The 23,968-nt window shown below is 40.7% G+C and overlaps 1 protein-coding gene across 4 annotated transcripts; it reads right to left on the minus strand.

Moving 5' to 3' along the window:
* Positions 1-22,628, minus strand: LOC309531853 (coiled-coil domain-containing protein 169-like). Of its 4 annotated transcripts, none has more exons than XR_014219476.1 (9): positions 22,394-22,619; positions 20,823-20,905; positions 19,664-19,774; positions 19,514-19,554; positions 9,805-9,903; positions 9,560-9,613; positions 5,215-5,291; positions 3,262-3,351; positions 161-241 (listed from the first exon to the last, which is right to left on the minus strand). XR_014219476.1 is itself a non-coding variant. In XM_082221616.1 (9 exons), the coding sequence occupies exons 1-8, from the start codon at positions 22,462-22,464 to the stop codon at positions 3,301-3,303; spliced, it is 582 nt and encodes a 193-aa protein (XP_082077742.1). In that variant the 5' UTR covers positions 22,465-22,621; the 3' UTR covers positions 161-241; positions 3,262-3,300. The 4 variants fall into 4 exon arrangements, 3 of the variants coding, with proteins under 3 accessions (XP_082077741.1, XP_082077742.1, XP_082077740.1); XM_082221616.1 differs by having other exon boundaries at positions 3,262-3,346; positions 22,394-22,621; XM_082221615.1 differs by lacking the exon at positions 3,262-3,351 and having other exon boundaries at positions 1-241.
* Between the last annotated feature and the right edge of the window lie 1,340 nt (positions 22,629-23,968).

The following is a 23,968-nucleotide window of genomic DNA, read 5'->3' on the forward strand; positions in this document are numbered from 1 at the left end:
TTGCTTGCTCCTAAACGTGATTAGGAAGAGGAGGGTTACTTTTAATATAATCTGTATCAAAATAATACTTTGCACTTCACTACAATTCCTATTGGGGGAAAGGAAGAACAAATGACTAAAAGACCCAGGAATAAGAAATCAGAGTTTCAGTTTTGGAAGATGCTTGACTCCTGCAGTCTTTTTAATTGGTCCTTTCTTTGGGTCCAATATTCGTTGATTTCTTGGAATATTGCACTTTCCTCTGAAACATAAAGAAGGACAAATAGAATTCAGAAAGCACAATTAAACTTGCTCAGGTAGCTGCAGAAACTGAAATTGTTTGGCAATCCTTACTACTACTAGTAGACACTGCTGTCAGTGCTATTATAAAAAATATGGTTGCCTAGAATTTGAAGAGTAAGTAGGCTGCCAAGCTTAAAAAATAGGGTTAATAAATACGTATACCAAATCGGATGTTCTTGGAGACTAATAAGAACACTTTAACAATAATTATTCCCAGTCCATGGTTTCGGAATGATACAATTTATATGATAATCAATAGGATGTTGAACATTTGAACAAAACCCAGAAATGATTCAAGCTGGGAATAACTGGTATCAATTATTTCTTTGTAAGAAACGGAAATTGTTTTCTGTGTGTCCAATTAAGAGTTCTCTGCAGGAACCATCCTCCCTAGAATCAGTGTTCAGTTCTGTGCCCTTACATATACAATTAAGGAAGCTGGCTAGACATATTCTATTATCTTCCCAGGGAATATGCAGCCAACATAAACATAAAGATGGACCCATCAGCATTCTGCATTACTTTCCATTGAAAAGCACTACTCTGAAGTTGGGTGTTTACAGTTTACATTGTAGAGAAAGGCACCCACCTGACAGAATCTGGGTCAGATTTGTAGGGAGAAAGAGAAATGATTGACCTTACATTTAATTCTGTCATTCAGCACAGCACAAGAGACTCAGAGTTCTCCATACATTTCAGATAACTTGGGAAGGGTCGCCATTCCAAAAGCAAAAGACTGACCCCACCCCATGCCCTGTCATACAACAGAGAAGTCGCAGTCTTCTCAGTCTAGCTTTTCTTCACAAAAAACCCATAAGGTAAGATGAGGGGTCATGTATGCTACTCTAAGCTCCTTGGGGAAAGACACAAGTGTAATAATAAAATTAATTCAGGCAGTAGTGGGGATCTCATTCTTACCTCCATGCCATACTTTGGAGGAAAACAGAAGGAGCAAGAGAAAGAAAGACTCTTGCTGTCTGTCTTTCTCTAAAGTTGGTAGAAAGGCAATTAACACATGTTATCTCAGGGGTCCTCAACTTTTCAGGGTCAGTGGGCGCTGGTGACAAACTAGTTGCTGTGGGGGTGTGGCGTAACACAAAATGGCTGCTGCAAGAAAGAGGCTGAGTCAGTGCAAACAAAGTGCAAACAAAGTGACTCAAAGTCTCTCATGCACTGTAGATTTTTGAGCAGATATTTAACTGACACATTTCGTGGGTGCCACAGGAAATACAGGCAGACTGCAGTGGTAACTCCTAGGTTCTCATGATAAAAAATGGCCGCAAGAGTTATGCCCTTGACATTCTGACTAATAGTTTTCAGTGTAATGAGTGAAAATCACTTGTGGATTTTCCATCACATGGTATGCTTTTTAAATCGATGAACTAGTACAGTTTGATTCCCGTTTTAGTTGATATATCAGATTAAACTAAAAGCCATTTTACATGGGAATTTTAAACTCTTTTCCTAAAGCTGACTCACTTTTGGCTGACACTGGCACAATAGAAAAATGTGGTTTTAGTAGATTGGAGATAAAAGTTTGGTGTCGGGGTAGTTAAAGAACAATGTAAAGATGGATTCCTCCCCCCCCCATCCCCTTTTCATTACTGGGATTCTAATCTGTGTTAGCGACCGCAAATAGAAAAGCAAGAGGTGGCATTTATTCCGAATGAACTGTGTGGGAGACAGATTGTATAAGCTCCTCTTTAAAAGTGAATCATTCAGGAAATCTTCCTCCTACAGTCAGGAAGCTGACGCTGATTGGCCTGTGCATGGTGCTCATAAGCACCATCAAGGTCTATATGTTATATGGAACTTTCCTTCACTTAAAATACCCCTTACTGTTCTAACAGCAGATACAGAAGTTTGTCTGAAGAGCGCTATCACTTCCTAAAACACTTCAAATAACTGTCTTCCACATCCTGAAGAAGTTTTCAGGTCAGTCCCTGGGGTGCAGATATTAAAATATATGGATATATGTTCACATGTACCATACACATGCCTGGTGCCCCACCACCATGTGTTGTCTCAAAAAAGAGAGATTCTACATGGATCTAATTATGTGAATTTGTCCATGAAAGCAAAGGACTGGAAAACTAATAGAATTATGGCAGCTGCCATTAAATTCACACAGAAAGAGAAATTAAACATGCTTATGTGAGATTGTTACCCAGTTATTTAATTATTGCAGAGCTAAAAACAAACAAAAAACCATTGATAAATGTGAATGATTAATAGAGTTGTAAGGTGGGTCAGAATTTAAAGAACCATGCAATGAGTCCAGCTAGCCTAAATGAGCTTTTGACTAAATGAGCTTTTGACTTGTTTTTTGAACAGTGGGACTATGGCCACTTCCTCTAGAACAGGCATGTCCAACTGGCTGATCGCGATCTACCGGTCAATCACTCAACATCTTTGGGTCTTCCTCCCCCCAAAAAGCTCAACAACTTTGGTCAATTCAATGGGTAGATCACTGCCCAGATTTTTTTAGTGGGAGTATGGGAGTAGATTGCAGTCTCTTGGGAGTTGTATATGCCTGTTCTAGAACCAATAAAAATTTCACAAGGAATATGTGGTCTGGATGCTGATTTCCTGTTTCAAGAAAAAAGCCCCAATTCTGTATTAAGTATTATTAATTTCATTTCTACACTGCTTTATATTTTTCTAGAAAAATTCTGTTTACATTATATTAAAACATCAAACAAAACTATCCAGAATAAAAAATTACTGAAGAAAGGCAAATATAAATTATACATTCAAAGCAACATAATTACCAGAAAACTAAAATATTATCTTAAAGATTTCAAAATAAAACATCAAAAAGGAGGCAAACTACAGAACATTTAACACAGAAAAGTTAAACGAAACAAAATTGCCTTCAACATGTCAAAAGAAAATGTTACTAAAGGCAGTCAAATATAAAACATACCTTTACAACAACACAATTAACAAGAAAATAAAATATTATCATAAGCACAGAACCTAGCTGCTGCTGTTGGTGCCAATCCTACCACTGGTGGTTCATGGCAGGCGGCAGCTATGGCAGCTCAGGCTCAATGACCTGGGTCTGCACTAAGAGACAGCACTAAGTAACTCTTGGGACACTGGCAACAGATATAACTCAGAGCATTTCCTTGTATGAAGGTGTCCAGCATTGAGGTTATTGTTAGTTGTACTCAGCAGTGCCATATATAGGAGGGGAGTAGCAACAGCACCAGTGAAGCTGCCGCCACCAAGCTAAAGCTCTCTTGACTTTGCCCGCCTTGCCCCACACCATCCCTGTCTTGGTGAGTGGCAGTACAGTTGTGGGGAGTGCACGATGGCTGCTCCACCCTGCTCACACACCACTGCTGCTTGTACTGCTAGGATCAGAGACCATATTCAAGATGGTTTTCCAGACAATGAATTGTTCATCAAAGCCCGGGGGTGGCCATGTAGGGTCTGGCTGACGTTTTGGACTCCCATCAGCCCGTGTGCATGGCCAATGGCCAGGGATGCTGGAAGCAGTAGTCTACAAGATCTGAAAGCCACCATGTTGGCCACCATTGATCTAAGTTATTAAGGGATGAAATATTGATTTTCACTGAATAATCAGAAGATGTCACCTGCACTAATCCCTTCATATTATTGTTTTATTAAACTGATATATTTAATTAAAAAGACCAAGCAGTTAATAAGCCCTTAATCTGTGGACTGCCAAACTACAAAGATTATAAAAATGAGACAGCAGGATCTGGTTTTCATAATGGGATACTTTATTCTAGGTTCTATAGTCAATTGTTACTGCAACAATTATTTGTTCTAAATTCAGACTTGGCACACAAGCCCCACACAGCAGAACAGTTTTATATCCTCAGTCCCCTCAAAATGGCTTGGCTCTCTCTGTTCATTATGAACATTTAATAACATGGAAAGCTTTTTGCGGCACCTGTATAATTAAAAGACTGAGTTTGACTTTTACAAATCTACCTGAAGCAATTAGGCTATGGCATAATGCCATGTTAAAATTATCACTGTTATTATATAAACGAGAACTGCACCATCTATAAAATATTAAAGATCAAGTAGAAATTGTTGCTCAGATTTTTCAGTTGGGTGAAACCGGACAGGAAGAGGTTGGGATAAGTAGGATAACTGACCATTTCCCTTAATATTTAAAATAAAAATATGTGCTAGAATCCAAAGAGTTGTACAACCAAACCAGCAAGCCCAAGAAGACTTCTGGCTTTTGTTTTCACTTACATTTCATAAACAAGGTGTGTTGAACACTCAACCCTACAGGTATTGCTGAACATCATCCATCATCCCTGGTCATGCTTGCTAGGGGTGATGAGAGTTGTAGTTCAGCACTCAAGTCATAAACATTAAGGGCTCATCCACACTTCTGTTTGTTCCATGCCTAGAAAACATGCATCCAAGCGGATTTCCCCTTGCCCTGCTCCTTTCCCTGAAAAAAACTGCACTTCAGTGCTAAATCAGGGCAAACGTCAGTCCAGAGAAAACCCAAAATGCCATTTGCTCCGACTGAGCACTAAAGAGCAGTTTTTCCCAGGGAAAAGCAGTGGAAGAAGATGAAGTGTGGATAAGTCCTAAGTGATGTGTTACATTTTTTTACATTGGAATAAGCCAGCCATCACCAACCTGGCTTTACCACAAAAAGAGCTTTACCACAAGCCCTGGTTCAGAGGACATACTAAACCTTGGCTTAGTTCAGTGTGGCATATGAATAAATAAAAAAGACTGAGGAAGAGCAAAGTGGCTGCAAGCTCGACTCCAGGAGCCAGCAGGTTCACACAGTTTTGGTAAGCTACAATTTGACTTACCACATGAAACAAACCAGGACAATGTTGTGTTAATAAAATGGTAAATCACAGCATAGGCTGTCCCAAGTTCCTGAAAACCACAGGTCGGGTTAAATATATATATATTATTTACCGCATAAGCTGGTCTTCCCTCTTCATTTCTACTGCATCCATTTTCTGCCTCTCTGAGGGTTTCAGTGATCCTGAAATCTGCAGAAGTAAATATGTGCTCATTCCTGCTTTTACATGCAAGCTGGAAATGTTACAGACATATTTGGCAGAGATCTGTTAACACAAAGTTACATGCATGTTGCATGTTATGTTGTTTTTATGACCCCTGGTTAAGACAAAATACCATCATTATTTGGTACTGTAAAAATGAGTACTTAAGGACATAACCACATCTCCCTAGAAACCATAATTTCAATCCTGGTTTGCAGGGCAAGCACAAGCACAAGCCTTTTTTGTCAGTTCTGATAACACAGTAAACTACTGCTTGCTTCAAACCAGAAAAGGAGTGAGGGAATTGCCAGTATGGTGTAGTGGTTAGAGTGTCAGACTGTGGTCTGGAGACAAGACTTTTGTAGAATGGTTGAGGGAGTTGGGAATGTTTAGCCTGGAAAAGAGGAGATTGAGAGGAGATAGGTTAGTCATCTTCAAATATCTAAAGGCCTGTGACATGGAAGATGGAGTAAGCTTGTCTTCTCCTGCTCTGCAGACATCTTTGTAACACAGAGTTGGTTTGCCAATGACCTAATGCTGGAAGCCAGCTCTCCATATAGCAAGTCCATGCGATCCTGCCATCTTCCATTCTGTGGCCATGACCAACCAAGTCCACAGAATGGAAGATGGCAAGATCCTATGGACGTCATTGAGAAAGGAGTGCAAACATGCCTGGAATATGGGCTTGGGAGAGCACATTTTGTTTGAGACTCTGTCTATGATGTGATACCCAAAATCTTCCTGACATAGTGCATGTGGTGGCTGCAGTTGCCCATGACTCACTTCCATAAAGCAACCGTGCCCAACCTTGGTGTTGGTACTGGACGTTAGCACCACATACTCCCATACCCTTTTGGAGAGGTTAGCCACTGTCATAGCTGCCTTGTCAATATGCTTGTCCAGCTCAGCATCAATGTGATAAAATAGAATATATAAGGTAAAGAAGGAGCATGCAAGTCCAGGGCTCCTCAGTTGGAAAGGCCATTCTCAATGCTGGGTATTATGTCTGAAGTAGACCTGAGACAGTGCATGCAGAAAACTTAAGAAAGTGCTATATAAATACTATTATTTATCAACCAATGAATGAAATCAGCTGCTTGAAACTTTAGTCTTATGCATATGCTTAGAATGCCAATAACAACTGACCGCTCCTGCTAGTGGACTGCTGGCCAATGGAACAGGATTGTTTCATTGACAAATCTATTACAATCTGAATCTTAAGAGAACTTGTGCACAAGTGTGCTTTTATTGGTGATCCCAAATAAAGACTACTATTTAAAATCATAACATGATTTTGGACATCATGGTGTTGGAAAGGGAAGGACATGCTTGTGTTTTTTTAAAACATCTGCTTTCTAGTTTACATGCTTTTTTAGTAATCGTATTGTATAATTTCCAAACTGTCCTTTAGCAATGAAATCTACAAACTCTTTGTGAAGAGGAATAAGGAGGAAAAATCTATTTGGATCTCAGAGGCTACAGCAAATACTACTAGAGCTGTATACGTTGCTCCTTCCACCTAAAACACAGAAAAATTCAAAGGGAAAACTTACTGACTTTCAAAAGGACATAGGGGATGCCTGACTTTTTCTGGATTGCACCAATAGTTTCCAAAGATGGTTAACCTAAGTCTTGCTAAATAGGGAGCTAGGTGCCCATGAGTGAACACATACCTCCTATTTGTTCCCTTCCTTTCTTCCTCTCCATTCTCCTTAAACGGTGTATGTGTTATAAAACAGAAATGGATCATTATTAGCTAGCCAAACAAGGCAAAGTTGTTCTTCAGCAATGGCACCTCATTCCAGAAGACACAGATAATTATAGAGAGTGAACCATTTGCCTGCTGCTTAAATACATGGAAACATGGCTAATTGCAGCCTTCCCTTTTCTCTGCACTGATACACAATGAACTGAGCGACAGTTGTTTGTTTGTAGTAGAGGCAAAGCATCATGCCAAGCTACTACTTTGAATACTATTTAAGGAATAATTTTCTTCAAACAATATAAGGAGACTCTTTTCCAAACTATATATACATCATCATCATCATCATCATCATCAGCCTTGCTGACTTGACTTCATGCCAGGGAATATTGCTAAGGTACTTCCCAAGCTACAGTAACTTCCAAAAATTTATGATTTATCCATTACTCCTGAAAGACAAGGAACTCTGGGTGCACCTCCAAAATGCTTGCAGTAATTCAAGGCTACTAAGAGAGCTGGAATTTGTCATATATAATCCAAGTCACTCTTGATTACTAAAGGAGTCTAAAAAATGTGATACTTTGCACCTAAAAGTCAAAATGTAGCACATCAATCCACGTGGCATGCTGAACCAAATATTGGGTTATGGGGCTACCAAATCCTCTTCAAATGGGTTGGGGAAAGATGACACTTCCAATAGCAGTCGCAATATGAATCTAGGATTGCAGAATACAAGCTTCATTTTTGTGTGCGCACACTATGAATGTATATATGTAATATGTGCCATATGTGAGAGAAACAAGAGTATGCTCCATTCTGAGTCACTCAGCTGGGTGTTCACAGGCATGTTCACATATAATTAGAAGGATTTTGCTTAAAAAGCAGTTTATATATAATAATTTAAATAACTAGATAAATGCTAAATCTATTTAGCAGCCTGAACCAGGGAAGGCACACCAACAGGGCTGGCCAAGGGAAATCTATTTGAAGGCAGCTTGATGCCGAAGCAGGGTGCTCACGTAAATGCTTGAACTACAATAGCTTCCTTCTGAAAAGTTCATTAAAATAATACTGAAACTCATCAGGTTGCCTGTGATGTCCATTTCCAGCCCCAATTCAAAGTGCTGTTTTTGACCCTGATTGAGCCACATTATATAAAGGACCATCTTCTCCAATATGAATTTGCCTGCCAATTAAAATCATCTTCGATTGGGGAAGGGCTCTGTAGAGCATCTTCTTTGCATGCAGAAGGCCCCAGGTCTAATCCAAAGCATCTGCAGGTAGGACTGCCTGAAGTTCTGGATAGCCACTGCCAGATGGAATAATGGTCTGACTTGGTACAGTATATGACAGCTTCCCACTTTTCATGTCTCCACAGATCCTTTTCCTACTTGTGGTTTTGGTAGCTAACACATTGGCAAGAGAGCCTTTTCTGGTAGCGCCCAAACTATGAAACTCCTTCACTAGACATGCTCACTTGGTACCTCCATAGCTATATTTGAGGCATCAAGAGAAGACCATCCTGTCCTCCTGGGTTCTTGTGGTATTTCAGATATACTGCTGCTTTCAAGTGCTGTTCTTATAATGCTGACTTTTGCAGTTTTATGTTTTGCAGTTTTATTATGCCACTGAGTCTGAATCCAACCTATAATACGATGGCTGAACTTGAAACCAATTGAAATGAATGGGACAAATCAGGCTGCAATCTGAACTCCACTCACCTGAGACTAAGCCCCAATGAATACAACAGGACTGACCTGTGAGTAGACATAGTTAGGATTGTTAGTCTGCTATGTTTTTGTATGGATTTGTTTTGTAAGCTACTTTGAGGAAAATTAAGGCAGCATAACAGACATATTATTTTAACAGAGTAACATATTCAGTAACTTTTTTTTAGACAGGAGACTGGCAGGCCCCCAGGTAATTTTAGTTATCAGGCTTAGCAGACAGGAACAAATGTATTTTAAAATGGGATACTTCATCATCTTTCCTCCTTCCAAACAGTCAAGTCTTTGGAATATTTTGTAAAGGACTGGAAGTCTTTTCATTTCAAAGTTTAATTAAACTCAAGTAATGAGCCAACAAAAGCCACTGGTTACTCAAAGGCAAAGATCTAGTCAGGACTGATGTAGAAAACGAAAATATGTAACTGAAGATCTTCCACCTTATGATGATATCAAAGTGGTACAATGGCTTATTTTTAATAGAATTGCAGCTGGGGGAGAAAGAAGTAATATGTAGAGAACCTGTCTGCCAGCAGTAAAACTTAATGCAGTATAGAAATGAGGCTGCTGGTGGTGGAACAAAGTAGTCAATTGGCTGTCAAGGGTGGAAGCACAGATTCAACCATTTAATTCGACATGGGCAAAAAGATGGCAAGAGTGATTAACATCCCTTTCTAGCATTCCAGCTGAGTCAGACTTAGCTTTGCAGAGTTTTCTGGCTTGGAGGCAAATCAGCTTAAAATGGAGAAGAAAAGTCCAGCGGGAAAAGAGTAATGATCAGCTTAGGATAAAATGTTTTCTCATCAGGCTACAAAGATTTTTGGACTTACTTGTGAAATCACGGCTAAGTATGCACGACGTTCATCATTAGCTTTATGGTAAGCCTAAATTCCAAAACAACAGATAAGTAGTTACAACAGAAGAACAGACAAAAGATTAAAGAAAAGCATAGCTCAGGATTTATTTATATATTCATTCTCGTATTCTTTTCATCAGTGTTGTAAACAACAACATATTGGACAACAAATAAAAACTTCTAAAGTATTTGTGGTGCTGGTTATGGCAAAATACAAACCTTTGCTTCTTGTTCCAATCGAAGCTCGTAATCTTTCAGTTGGTTCTGCAGACTTTTCTTCTCTTCTCCCAGTTGTTTAAGAAATTGATTTAAAGAATCCTGCCATTAGGTACAAAATAAAATAGAATAAAACCAACAGATTTATACATAGTTTCTTGTTATTTCACTAACTGAAAAATGGAGATGACAATTTCTATTATCCTGAATTTATGGATGTGCACTTTTAATGCTTAGCAATTGCGGTCACTGTTCTTCCTGCTGTTTATTAGTCTCCTGCTGACTTGCCCAAAAAGATGAAGACAAGAAAAAACAGGCCATATGTTGCTATCAGTTCTGCACTGTAAAGTTTCAATGTCTTAATGAGATGCTTGCAGCTCACTTTGATTCTTGTCCTCCCCCAACTGAGCAAATTGTGTTTTCTGTAACTCCAGTTTAGGTAAATGCCGTGGGTAGGAAAGATCATGGTTCAGTTGCACAGACCTACTTTGCTTTACAAGCTTCTTGCTGATTTGGCAGCATTGTTTTCAGTACCATTTACATAATTCTGTGTCAGTTCTCCCCCTCCTTCAAAAGTCTTAGGCACTGGTCCAGTTCAGACACTATGGAAAACTATGGCTTCCTGCTACTTGAACAAGTTATAGGAAGCCTTCAGCTTATGCATTTCCTCTTCCTCTCTTGTCCACCAGAGGAGGGGAGTGGAAACCTCCACTTGGTTTAAAACAACCACGGTTCCCTGCAATGTCCAACCTGATAAAATTACAGTTAGTTTAAACTATAGTTTGAGAACAAGGCAGGCTCCAAAACTTGCAAGTTCAGACATCATCAGAACCTTACTGGGCTTAAAACTGGAAGAAAAAAACTTTTGAGCTCCACCTTGCAGTCATGAAAGAGGAAAGTGTGTGTGAACCAGAAGCTTGCCCCAGCTCATTCACACTGTGGAAAACCATGGATTGCCATTACATGTCCAGGTAGGGTTGGGAAAGACCGCTTTCTAAAACCCTGGAGAGCTCCTGCCACTCAGTGGCCAACCAAAGTGGTGAATCTCTGGCCCATGGTTCTAATTAGGCCCATCAGCCTTCTCCATTTCACCTGCAAACCATTTCAGTCAAGCCTATGCAAAGGCAGCTTGTACCTGAAAAATCTTATGCAAAGCACTATGAAAGATACTGCTCTGAAAGTTCTTCACAAGAAAGCCTCCTGTGTAACCTCCAATCTCAACATTTTAAAATGAAGAGGAATATGTGTCATAAAGGTCCAGATTATAAAGCAATATGGCCACTCCATTATCACCGTGGAAACAGGTAGGAATCAGCTTATGCAAAATGTATCCCAACAATGCTTTCCTATACAGATCTCTTAGAAGGAAGCTCCACTGCATTCAGTGGGACTTACTTTATGTAAATGTGTTTAGGACTGCACTCTTACTGCCAAAGAGTAAGGCCCATTGTACAAAGTGGGACTTACTTCTGAGTAAGCATGCATCAGATTGCACTGAAAATTTTTCACTGTGATGGGACTACTGCAAGAAGCTCATTGCAGAAATTCTTTCAAGTTCTATGGAGTCAGGTACTGTACAGGTTATATGGGGGGGGGAGAAGGTAAACAGCATATAGTAAGAAGAGTTATTTGGATTTGATCATTAAAAAATATATCACACTAGTTCCACAATAGAGCTGTCCATTTTTTAGCTTGATGAAAGAAGTATTCTTTTTATATATAAAAAAAAAAACCCCAGAGAGCACAATTTACAGAGAAGTGAACAAAAGTGGCATGTTATTTAAAAAATGCTGACATATTACAATAAATCCCCTGCTGGTTTTGAAGTCAAAAACTGACACCAGAGCCACAGACTGCAAGACGAATTCTCCCATAGCTGGGCAGCTGATTGTTAACTTTAATCTTCTCTAGAGGAAGTAACACACAGCATGGAAAGATGAAAAACTACTTTTTCTTCTTGAATAAACACCAAAGTCTAGCATGCATCTTCCATTTATGGATGATTCTCTCTCGAATGAAGAACCTCCACCATTGATATACTAGAGCCTAGAAAACCAGTAGATCTGATTGGCAGTGGATTTAAGTCAAACTAATTGGATCTATGCAGAAAAAGGATAACTAACATTTAGGAACTCCTGTTATCATATCAACTTGCCTGTCTGCTTTGGTCATCTGATGACCCTCCACATGGGGTCCCCATCAGTAGTCCAGGGAAAGGAAGGGCCTTTTATGCTGTGACACCCTGCTTGTACAACCTTCTTCCCCTCCAAGCTCATTTGGCTCCTACTTTGGTAACTTCAGGCACCAGGCAAAGTCTATCTTCTGTTCCCAGGCCTTTCACTCAGTAGTTTTGAGTATTGTGTCGTACGATTATGTCGCTACTCACCCTAGTAATAGGGTTGTCAAATTTGCAGATGACACAACTGTGATTGGGCTCATCCCTGAAAGGGAGGGTGAAACGGATTATAGAGATGAGGTGGAGCGGCTGACAGAGTGGTGCAGAGCTAACAACTTGCTCATAAATACAAGGAAGACAAAGGAGCTTGTGGTGGACTTCAGGAGACAGAAGAGCAACGTCCAGCCACTTTTGATTGATGGGGTCTGTGTGGAGAGGGTAACAACGTTCAGATTTTGGGGCATTGAATTACAAGAGGATATGTCCTGGAGTGTCAACACAAGGGGGCTTGTGAAGAAGGTGCAGCAGAGACTGTACTTTTTGAGAATACTAAGGAAAAACCATCTTCCGCAGAAACTGCTGCTTGCCTTCTATCACTGTGCCATTGAGAGCGTGCTCACTTATGGCTTATGTGTGTGGTACGGAAGCTGTACTATCCAGGACAGGATGGGGTTGTGCAGGGTTGTTAAGGCAGCAGAGAGCATTGTTGGCTGCCCACTCTCCACCTTAGAGCAGATTTATGCCACAAGGTGCCATAGGAAGGCACTGGACATAGTAAAAGATCCATCACATCCTGGTCACTGTCTCTTCGAGCTCTTGCCGTCGGGACGGAGATACAGGACGATGAAGACAAGAACGAGCCGTCTTAAGAACAGCTTCTTCTCCAGAGCGATCTCGGCCCTGAATGGGAAGCCCGGACTTTGAAAGTCATCTAATCTCCCTTGCTGTATTATACTGTATTGTTTAATTAGTGTTTTTATGGAGCAGTCAAGTAATTTCGTTGTCCCCGAAGGGGGCAGTGGCAATAAAGATGATATTATTATTATTATTATTATTATTATTATTATTATTATTATTATTATCATCATCATTATTATTGATTTTGTGAAGTTGCTTGTTGTTATTTTAGGTTTTAAAAAAATGTTTCTTTCTTGTAATATAAACCAACAGTTGACCACTGTCATGGAGAGAATGTTGGTCAATTCATATGTGTGTTTGTTCCATGTCAGTTTTGTGTGTGTTCAATCATTGGTTTGTTGTCTCATTTCCTGTGGATTTTTTAAATGCATGAAACATTTCTTTTAAATCATGCACATTTTTGTTCGTACTCTCCCCTAAAGTATGCAAAAATGTATGTTTTTCTATACATTTTCCCTTAATATATGTAATTTATGCATTTCTGTACACATTTCCATGTAAAATATGCATTTTTGCACCAAAACTGTATCACTAAATACACAGAAGTGTATTGTCAACAAAATCTGATTGTCCACCTATGCTCCACACAGCATATAAACCTGGGAACTGTGAAATAGGTTGCAGTTTAAAATGTAGGCTGAATGAAATTTCCTTCTATTCTTGATTCAAAGTGGGGGGGGGATCCCTAAAACAAATGTGTTTTCTCCCCAAAGCAAATGGGAAAAAGAAATCTTTGTAGCGCAGACAGAATGACAACATGTCAGGAGCTATAAGCCTCATCTGTCATACAACTCTCCTGGGTTCCAAGAAGGCGAACTATGAACTAAACAAATATTTACCAGTGAGTATCCCAATTTTGCTTCAGAGACAAGAAACAATCACTAAAAGAGCTGATGAGTAAACCAAAGAATAATATTATTTTGTTATCCAAAATGTTGCCAATGTAACTGCCATTTGAAGTAGCCTACTCATTTGTTGAGGAATTGGTGAAGATATGAAAGAACATCACATTCTGCAATGAGATACTCTTTTTGCATTGAAGATGCACCAGTAAAATGGAGCCTTTTTACTTAATGTATTTAACGCTTTCCTCCTATTGCAAATATCAGGCATGGATGGGGAGGTGATTCTGATTGGGAGGTGGGCAGGATTAAAGCCTCTTTTTTCATCTCCTCAAACATCATAGTTGTGGTTTGAGTTTGGCTTCCCTGCACCCAACTATTTATTCTGTAATAATCAGCTACCCAAGTGCAAACTACTATGTGACAGACATCATGGCTAATTTGCTCCTGGGAGAAAGAAAGAGCTATAGGAGCTTTAAGCTAAACCTTTCTAGGGGTACAAAGCTGCCTTCTTTGCCCAGCAGATGTAGGACTGTTGAATTTGCTGCTGGTAAATGAGTTAGGCTGTGTGCCTCCACCTTTGTTCACCTTGTATATTTATAAATAAACTCAAATTATTACAGAAATGCCTTAAGTCTCCACTGAGCTCTTTCTCCAAAGGAAACCAAACTGGAGTAATGGCTGTCCTTGGAATGCCTCGGTACTCAGGGAAGTGGGGAATACGTAACTGTACAATCACATGTATGCTGACTTCCAAGTGAGTCCCACTATGTTCAATAGAGCTTACTCCCAGGTAGGGACAGAGCAGGACGGAGGAGAGAGAAATGTGCAAGCCTACCTAATTTGCACTTCCCAAAACAATTTGCAAACCAAAATCCAGCAAGCTATCCTTCAAAATTTGTACTTCTCCAAATTTTGCAATGCTGTTCTCCAACAAAAAAAATACATAGGGAAAAGTGTATAAAGGAGAAAGTATACACAAAAATGCATATATTCATGAAAACAATGCACAGAAGTACTTCAGATGAGGGGAAATTGCTCACAAAATGTGTATATTAGGCAAAACTGCATTAAAAATATGCATATTACACGGCATGTGTACAAAATTTCATGCAAGTTTTTTTTAAAAAATCAGAGAGTGATATGGAAAGGGTGAACTGAAGTTAAGATTTGGAAAAAGGAACACAGAGAGAAACTGAAATAGAAAGATTATCAATTCATCCTAGGTAAGTGTGCAAACGATTACAACCTAAAAGGCTGTGGAGCATCATAATTTGATGAGCTGCTCCCTTGATTTCATATCTTATTTTTGGCATTTAGCAAAGTCTCAGGTTTCAGGAGAGAATTGCCTCATCAGATCCTTGTTTCTCCACTTCTGCAGTATTGCTGGTTTAACCATTATTCAACTGTTTTATGTGGCTGCAGGCAGCCTCTGGTTTTTTAAAGCCACTAACATACACAGTAATCACATTCTGGATAATATAGCATATTGCACAATTAGCAATGCAAGTAGCGTTTCTAATTAATTAGTCCCTAGTATTCAAAATGCATTTTAAGCCCCTTCTCAAAGGACTGCAAATTTGTTTCCCCCAAAATTTGGCATATCAACTGCTGAGCTAGTGGCATTTATTTTAATCTCAATTCCCTTTTACTTTCTCCATCGGGTAGAGGCCCAGATGTGATGTATTTGTTTGACACACTGTGGAAATGACAACCACTGTGAAGCCCCTGTAAGCTAGTCAACCTGCCATTTGAAACTGAATGCAAATATCCCATCTGAAAGAGAAAAACATTCCCTCCTTGAAAAGCCAATAGGTGGTCTCTATCAGCTAGCTTAATGACATATTTTAACATTATAAGCCACAACTGTGAAGCTCATGGATGCCAGCACTTATATTTGCAACCAATTAGTGAAAATAAATTAAGACTAGAGAGGCTGCATTTTAATTAATTTATTTATTTTGCTACTGTAACAAAAGTCCCATTGCACCTATATGGAATTATTTATACTGTACGCATGATGGTGTTTGTGGTAAAACTGACAACATGGCTACTCTTCAATTAAACATAAAGCACACAAATACAATGGGCACAACACAGCCAATGCTAGAGCAATTTTAAGCCTCCTGTAATCACTGAAACCAATGGGACTGCAAGGTGGCTATCATTACCTGAATTGTGATCAATATGTAAAATATCTCACTAACCTATGTCAGGAGCTAAAAGACTCTGAAACTAGGGACCTAAAAGCCTGGAGCATATTTAAATATGAAGTGCCCCCTGGTGGCTAATTTTAAATTTTACAATCAGGTTTATTGAATAAACCTATACAGTGGAACCTCATGTTACGTGCCAACCCGAATGCTGCGGGTTATGAGCACCGCTAACCCGGAAGCAGATGCCCCTTGTTGTGAACTTTGCCCTGGGATGCGAGCGGAAGTCAAGCACCGGCAGTGCGGCAGCAGTGGGAGGCGCCATTAGTGAAAGTGCGTCTCATGTTATGAGCAGTTTTGGGTTACAAACAGACCTCTGGAACGGATTAAGTTCGTAACCGGAAGTACCACTGTATTACTTTAGCCGTTCGTAACTAGTTGTTTTTCCTAGGATATACCCCAGAACACACTAGGAAGGCCTGCTTCACTCTGCAACTGATGCAATTGCCAGTGGGAGCATCATGCCCTTAATTAAGACTTCAATTCAGAGTTTTATCATGGGAAAATCAGTGCCAAGTTGAGGGGGCACAAAATTGAGAAATTCCATAATTGAGAAGATCCATTTGTGGGCGCAAAATCTTGGCCTTGCACAGAGCCCCATAGTACAAAAGATTGCCAAAGTCCACCCTTGGTCTCACCCATTAAAAAGACATTTCCAAAATGTCATGTGATCTCTGCTGTGATGAAATTATTCTCAATTTCAAAATAAGTTGTAGTGCCAATACTCGCATGAATCTGAAAAGAAGGATGCTTTTCCTGGCAAGTGGGAGAGTTTCCCTGTAAGTCAGCTTGCTCATAAAAAATGGCAACCATATCATTAAACTGGAATATTTCCTTACAAGTAAATTGGCATGCTCTTGTGATCTCTTATTTGCTGTTTTCTGCACAAATATGCCCACATCTACTCAGGTGCAAGTCCTGCTGAATTCAGTGGAGCCTACTCCCAGTTAAATTAAGTTAGGAGTGCAGTCTTAGTGCCCCTCTACTACTCTCTGCATATACATATGACACACATGCAAGGACTAGAAATACCACAGCCCTATGCTTCCACTTGCTGGCATCATTATCCACAGCCATCCTCCTTCATCTTGAGAATATAAGATCCCTGTTGAATGAGGCCACTGGCCCATTTAGTCCAGCATTCTGATCTCACAGAGACCAGCCAGGTGCCTGGAGGAAACTTGCTAACAAGACCCGAGCGCAAACACAGAAACATGAATTCAGAATCATTACTGTCTCTGAATCTTGAAACCCAAGTTCTGTAGCTTCCCATAGGAAAACTGGTATGGATGCAGGGTTACAGAATGAATGATATCCACTATAAGTTACATAATGTATCCCAGCTTCCTCAATTGTTCCCAACAGAAATGTTGCTAAGACGGTATCACAACTACATGTATCATACTTATGGAAGTCCTGCAATTTTCACCAGTGTATTTGCCTATCAGGATCTGTCTATTAGGTTGCTGTCGTGCAGGTATTGTCACCATGGCAGAAACAGAGGAAGGCCACCTCTGCTAAAAAAAGAATTCTGAAGAAAATTTTTGTTCATTCCCTGAAATCTCTTTTGATGAAAGGATGCTGGCTTCCTAATTTTGCAGAAAGCAAAATTCACAGTGCATGATGCTTCCAGTGAATTGCATTTTGATTGCTTCATAATTGTTGCCAGTATAAAATAAAGCACATATGGCACTAAAGAATGTGCCAATGAAACAGAGCAGATAGCAGGGATGCCGCTGAGCTGCCACTTGATTTTAGGGAGCAGTTTCAATATCTACCTTGAAATGTAAAGATACAGATTCTCCTTGTACGTTACACCTTTCAGTTCTATCCTGCTGCATCTAATCATGTTCATTGGTTCTACTCCACCACCACTTTGGGGAAGAAACCAAGCTCAAAAGATATACTTAGAAACACCATAATACATAGATAACAATTGACTGTAAAAGGCACAGAGAAAAAAACAACTCTCAGAAAGATGTCTCTTTGACAGAGCAAAGAGAGTGACCTTTAGCAGCAATTGCACACGGAAAATCCAATTTGCTCCTGCATTTGTCATCCAACCATTTTCATTACCATTAAAAATTCTACTTTGATTTCAGTATGCCTGTCCCCATGATACCTAAAAACCTATTTTTTTATTATTACCTTATTACTTTAACTCAAGCATATTAACCTTTGCAGGCTAAACAAAGCTGTAGGGGAAAGCCAAGTTCTGGTAGAATAGCCTATTCTAATTTGGTTCTCCTGTTATAAATGATGGTCACTGGCTTCAGTTTGATTAGGAAAGGGGTCAACTAATAATAAGTTATCTTAGAGAAATCTCAGGAAAAATTGCTTCTCCCTTAAGAGTTCTAAATTAACTAATAACGTTGCCATACTATCTTAAATTGGCTTAATATGTCATCTGTTCTAAGTCCAAGATCTGCAGCTGACAAGGAGCAAAGCAATCACTGACCAAAAGATTTGGCAGTGGGATGTTTAAGGCTCCAGGGACCAAACCCTGTGATACTCCCAAGCCTATGAAGTAGTATAGTCCCAGAGTTTATCTAACCAAGATCTGAACATGCTTTCTAACCTTGCTCAAGTCAAAAGCAGAGGATTTTCTAAATGGTTCTGCTAGCTCTCCATTTAGCCTATGTTAACCTTGGACTTCAGTGAAAGCATTTGAAACAAAAGCAAGCAAACAAACAAAAGACAATACTTCATCCCACACCTCCAGTATTAAATGCAAATATTGTAACCTCTGAGAGAAACATTTTTTTCTCATATTATTTTAAAGTATTACAAAAATACAAACAGGCAAATGTGTCTTCCAAAGCAGTTCATTTGAGTCTTTTCTAATCTCTAATTTAGGGTTAGGGGTGAGAAGTTCCTGACTGCATATGTGTCAGGAGTCCATGTTTAATGCATGTTCATAGCATTTTGCAGTCATTGTATCACTGAAGTTTATTCGAGATTGTCATGGGTGAGGAAGTTAGGGAGACTCCTTCTTTGATTTTGTTAAAGTAATGTTTATTCCAGATATTGGCTGGAAATTAGGCCATTTGTCCAGTGCTGGTTTTAGTTGTCAAATTTTATTGATAAGGGTATTGGGAATTTGTGAAACAATTGTTCTAAAAACAGTATAGAAGTCTCTTAAACAAACAGACCAGCAGGATATCACCACCACCCAGCAATGCATGAAGAAGTCCTAAGAAACAGGGCTCATTCTCAGCATTTGCCAATGCATTATAAAGCCAATTTGTACACAGATCAGTGATCACATATGACTGTCTCACCATATGCTGGGTGCCGACCCATGCAGGCTTTTCCTACAGCCATCATGGGAACAGTCCAAAAGAGGCTGGGGCGGTTAAAAAGCACAACAATTCAATGGTAAAAGCCAGCAATTATTTAAGCCAAACCACTCCTCGATGAAATGCTACAAGGCAGAACGAGAGGGGAGTAGACGTATCTCAAGATTACCAATCTATCTGCAATATAAAACATACATTTCCTTATATAGTAGAATATAGTAGAACTACTAGACATTTGTTCAGTTAAAATGCCACCATACTTACCACATGCATTTGATCAAAGGAGCGAACAGATGCCAATCTGTCTACAAATAAAAAAAAAATGCCATGAGCCTTCTGATCAACAATATGCAAGCACAGACAATGTTTGTGAGTAATAGCTGTCAATGCCAAACAAAAAATCTTAAGCCATACCTGTTGGGCTTTCATGAACTTGCTCCATTTTTCCCTGGAGAAGGCCAATTTGCCTTTCTAACTGTCTGTTCAATTCTATTTGGGTTTCATATCTGGTTTTCCATTCATTGTCTTAAAGCAAAAATAAATTGCAATTCAGCATGATTCATTTAAGGTTAACAATGGTCTGTTTTAAACTCTGAGAAATTTGCTAAAATATTCATCTGCAGCACAAACTGACAAGGCTACCCAAATCCATAACATGCTAGAACATCTCATAGGTTCTTGGTCCACAGGGCAGCAAAATGCAGAAGGAATGAAGCACCTGATAAGGGGGAAAGACTTCCTTCCCTGCTAAAAACTGGGCAGGTTGACTGTTCATTGGCAGAGGATGCTTAATGGTTTTGGTACCAGAGCAAGTGAGCTGTTGTCCCCACACATTGGAAACCTGAATCCAATTTCATTATTACAGATGGCTGGCAGATTCCATTTGCTGGGAAGATGGGCCAGCTGATGTCTCTTTCTGGTAGCTAATTGTTAAGACAGGGGTTGGCAACATGGTGCCTCCAGATGTTGCTTGACTACAACTTCCATCAGCTCTGACCATGGACCATTTAAGATATTTCCTAATAGAGATCTCTTGAGTGTTTGGAATGGGAAAATCATCAGAGCTTGTGTGTGTGTGTGTGTGTGTGTGAGAGAGAGAGAGAGAGAGAGAACAGCACCACTTGTGAGATTCTTTGGAACATGCAGGTAAGAGGCAGAATTAGGGAGTATATGTGTGAACATGTGCCAAGTATTGAGCCTGAAGCACCTTGTCATGCAGGGGCTTTCTAGAGAACTGATGTGTATTAGTGTATCTGCTGTCTTGGAACTGCTGTCTCTGCCCCCACTTTTGCTGAATATTCATAAAAGAAATATTACAAAAATGCTGCAAGTCTCCTGTGCTTTTTCCTCCAAAAGAATCCCAAACCCACTTACTGCTGTTCCTGCAGCTTCTTGCTACTCATGGAAGTGAGAAAAATGCAACAGTATGCTTTGATCAGCATGCACAGCTGGCATTTAAAAGGCAATTTAATATCAATGCCTGAAGACTCTTGTTGTGTTTACTTTGTAATTAGATGTACAACATCATGGGCTTTTTATTACATTTGCAGAAGGCTAGAATTTAGTTTCTTACCTTCATCCTCAACACTGTTAAGTCTTTTCTCCAGTTCTGCTACTGTGTTTTTCATTTCGAATACTGAGAGTTCTAGCACTTCTCTGAAATGTGGAAATAACAAATAGTTACATAATTTAGAACCTTCTAATAGACAAGGGGAAGGGAATAATTTTCAGCCCAAGGGATGCACACAATGGTGGGTGGGCTCAGAAGCAAAAGTGGATGGACAACAGGTGTGACTATTATCTTTGTACAAAAGGCTACATTCCAGCCACAAGAACCAGAGGTTTCTACATCACTCACCCACACATTCACTCCCAATCCAGGCAAGGAAGTGTCATTATCATGGTTCTAGGACACATTCCAACCAGGCAGCAGCACTAAAGGAGGGTGTAGAGCAGACCTCATAAGGGTTGCAGCTTGGTGAAAGGGGTCATGGCTTGGGGAGAGTCCAAAGGCCAGATAGAGAGGGTTGCATTTGGCTGACAGGCCAGAGGTGTACAGAAGGCAACATATATGATAACTGGGGGATTTTTCACTGAGGAACACATCCTCATAAGGTACCATTCAAAACTCCTGTGACTGCGTTTTGAACTAGTTGCAGTTTCCCGACCATATTCAAGGTCAGCCGAGTCTAGTGTGTGTTGCGGTATTCTAGATGCATGATTCTGGAGGGGTGGTATTATATTTCTGCACGCACATGGAGCTGCTTCTCTCATATCCTTTCCTTCATTCAAATCCCACTCCCAGTGTTTCCACACCTTGGAACCCTAAACCAGAATGCAGCATGTATTTAACCTTTATAACCCACCCTTCCATAACAATGCTTAGCATGGGTTATAACATATCAAAAATAACCCAAAAGGCACCTGAGTGTTGTGATGTACAGTGTACTTTGGTTTCACAGAAGACATAGGATAACAATGGCATCTGGCATACTGAATTCACCCAAAAACAGCTAGTGATAGCTACATGAAAAAAATGAGCTTCAGTCACAAATAAGCTGACGGCCAAGTTCATATGGATGACACTGTGCTCTAACCTCCACATGATTTCAGGCGGTGTGGCCTCTTGCGTAGGCAGAAGCCAAAGACACCACCCATCAATGTTCTAACATGGAACATTTAATTTAAAAATGTGCAACTGATGTCAACGCTGAGATTTGAGCTGTATAATTGGCCAAGCATGCCACGCAATCCGTTTGGAAGTGTTGGATTCAAGACTCTCCTCTTTAGTAAACCCAGCAGGTCCTTCAGGGAGGCAGAAGCCATTATTCCTCTCCCTCTCCATCTCCCTCTTGTCTCACGATAGAGGCATTCCTACTGTTCTACCTTGAAGGGTTGTTGCTGGTAAGGCGATGAATACAAACGAAGCCCTTCGACGCTCCAGCTAAAATATCATTATTAATACAGGGCGCAGAAGGGAACACCGTGAGAGCACATGTAGAAAAGTAGTTCCTTCAAGCAGTCAAACAATTATTAATTATTATTATTATTATGAGGGCGGACTCTGGCGCTCCTGCCAGTCAGAAACGAGGCGCCCCTTTTGCGCGGGGCTCTGCACAGCGCTGCTGGGCGGAGGAGACTCACTTCATCTGCTTCTCCTGCCCCAGATCCAGCACGAGCCCCTCGAAGTCCGGCAGCTCGCCGCCTTCTCCCATGTCGCCTCCCTCCCTTCCCTCAGCCGCACTGCGTCTCAGTCGCCTTGGAGCGAGAAAACAGCGGGGGGGGGAGGCGGGGGCGGAGAAAGGAACGCTGGGGCGAACACGTGACAGCAACGGTCGCCCGCGTGCCTTATTGTCCACCTCGTGGCGCCCGTCCAAAGGAGGCGTGTCGGCGCTCTCTCTCTCTCTCGGGTTTACGTCAGCGTGCGGCCGATCGGCAGAGGGCGCCGTTGCCGCTCAGGGGAAGGTGCGCATGCGCTCGGCTGCAGAGGCGCGGTTTGTTGACGGGGGCGTTTCAACAGGGATCCTCGACTCTTAATTGTTGCTAAAGCTTTGGCAGCAGCAGCAGCTGTTTGCTTCTGCTGGAGTTTTAGAAGGAGCTCGTCGGAGCCCTTCAGGTGCCTAGTTTGAGAAAGGAGGCTTTAGAGTTCACTGCAGCTCTGGCCATTCTGCTGCTGCCCTCCAGGGGTTGTGAGGGGTGGCAGCGAATTAATCTTCGGAACTCGCCCCCAGGAGGCAGCGATGGCGAGCAGCGTGGGTGGCTTTAAAAGGATGGTTAAAAGAGGCGGCTATCAGTAGCATCCATTCTTAAGGAAAAAAGCCCTGAGTGCTCACTAGAAGGACAGATCCTGAAGCTGAGGCTCCAATACCTCATGAGAAGAGAAAACTCCCTGGAAAAGACCCTGATGTTGGGAAAGATGGAGGGCACAAGGAAAAGGGGGCGACAGAGGACGAGATGGTTGGACAGTGTTCTCGAAGCTACCAGCATGAGTTTGACCAAACTGCGGGAGGCAGTGGAAGACAGAAGTGCCTGGCGTGCTCTGGTCCATGGGGTCACAAAGAGTCGGACAAGACTAAACAACAAAATTAGTGGCTACTAGGCAGGCATCATGGCTATGCCCTGCCGCTACATGCAAAATCAACTAGGGCTTTTTAAGTTTGATAGCTTGACTCATTTTGAGGCAATGCATTTTTAAAAACGGCTGGAATGCAACCTCCAGCTTGCTTTATTGCAGGTGTTTTCTAAATGTTCCTGACACCCCAGTGTGTTACCAGTGGCATTATTCTTAGCTGCTCTAGGATGCTTCCCCAATGCTACATTAGTTACTGTTTACAATAGTAAGGTAAACCCCACCACCACCATAGATTCATGGTATAAAAAGCTAAGGCTTTCCAAGTAGGAAGTTACAAGATACACACTAAGAACATAAGATCCCTGCTGGATCAAGCCAGTTAATTATTCTCCATGAATCTGTCTCGTCCTTGACTTAAGTCCTCCAAGTTGGTTGCCATCACTGCTTCCTGTGGTAGCTCCATAGTTCATGTGCTGTGTGAATAGTATATTGGAACTGAAGCAATGCAACCACTCCAAAACCTTTGCAGGTGCAAACAGTATTAGAAGCTGCATCACATGTGACCACCCTCTCTAGGCATCATGAACACAAGTCAACAGGAATGTACAATAAAAAGATTTCTGGAAGGACATTCTAGGCTACTCCAG

The sequence above is a fragment of the Podarcis vaucheri genome, assembly GCF_965113315.1.
Source record: "Podarcis vaucheri genome assembly, chromosome: 4".
NCBI classification, from domain to species: Eukaryota; Metazoa; Chordata; class Lepidosauria; order Squamata; family Lacertidae; genus Podarcis; species Podarcis vaucheri.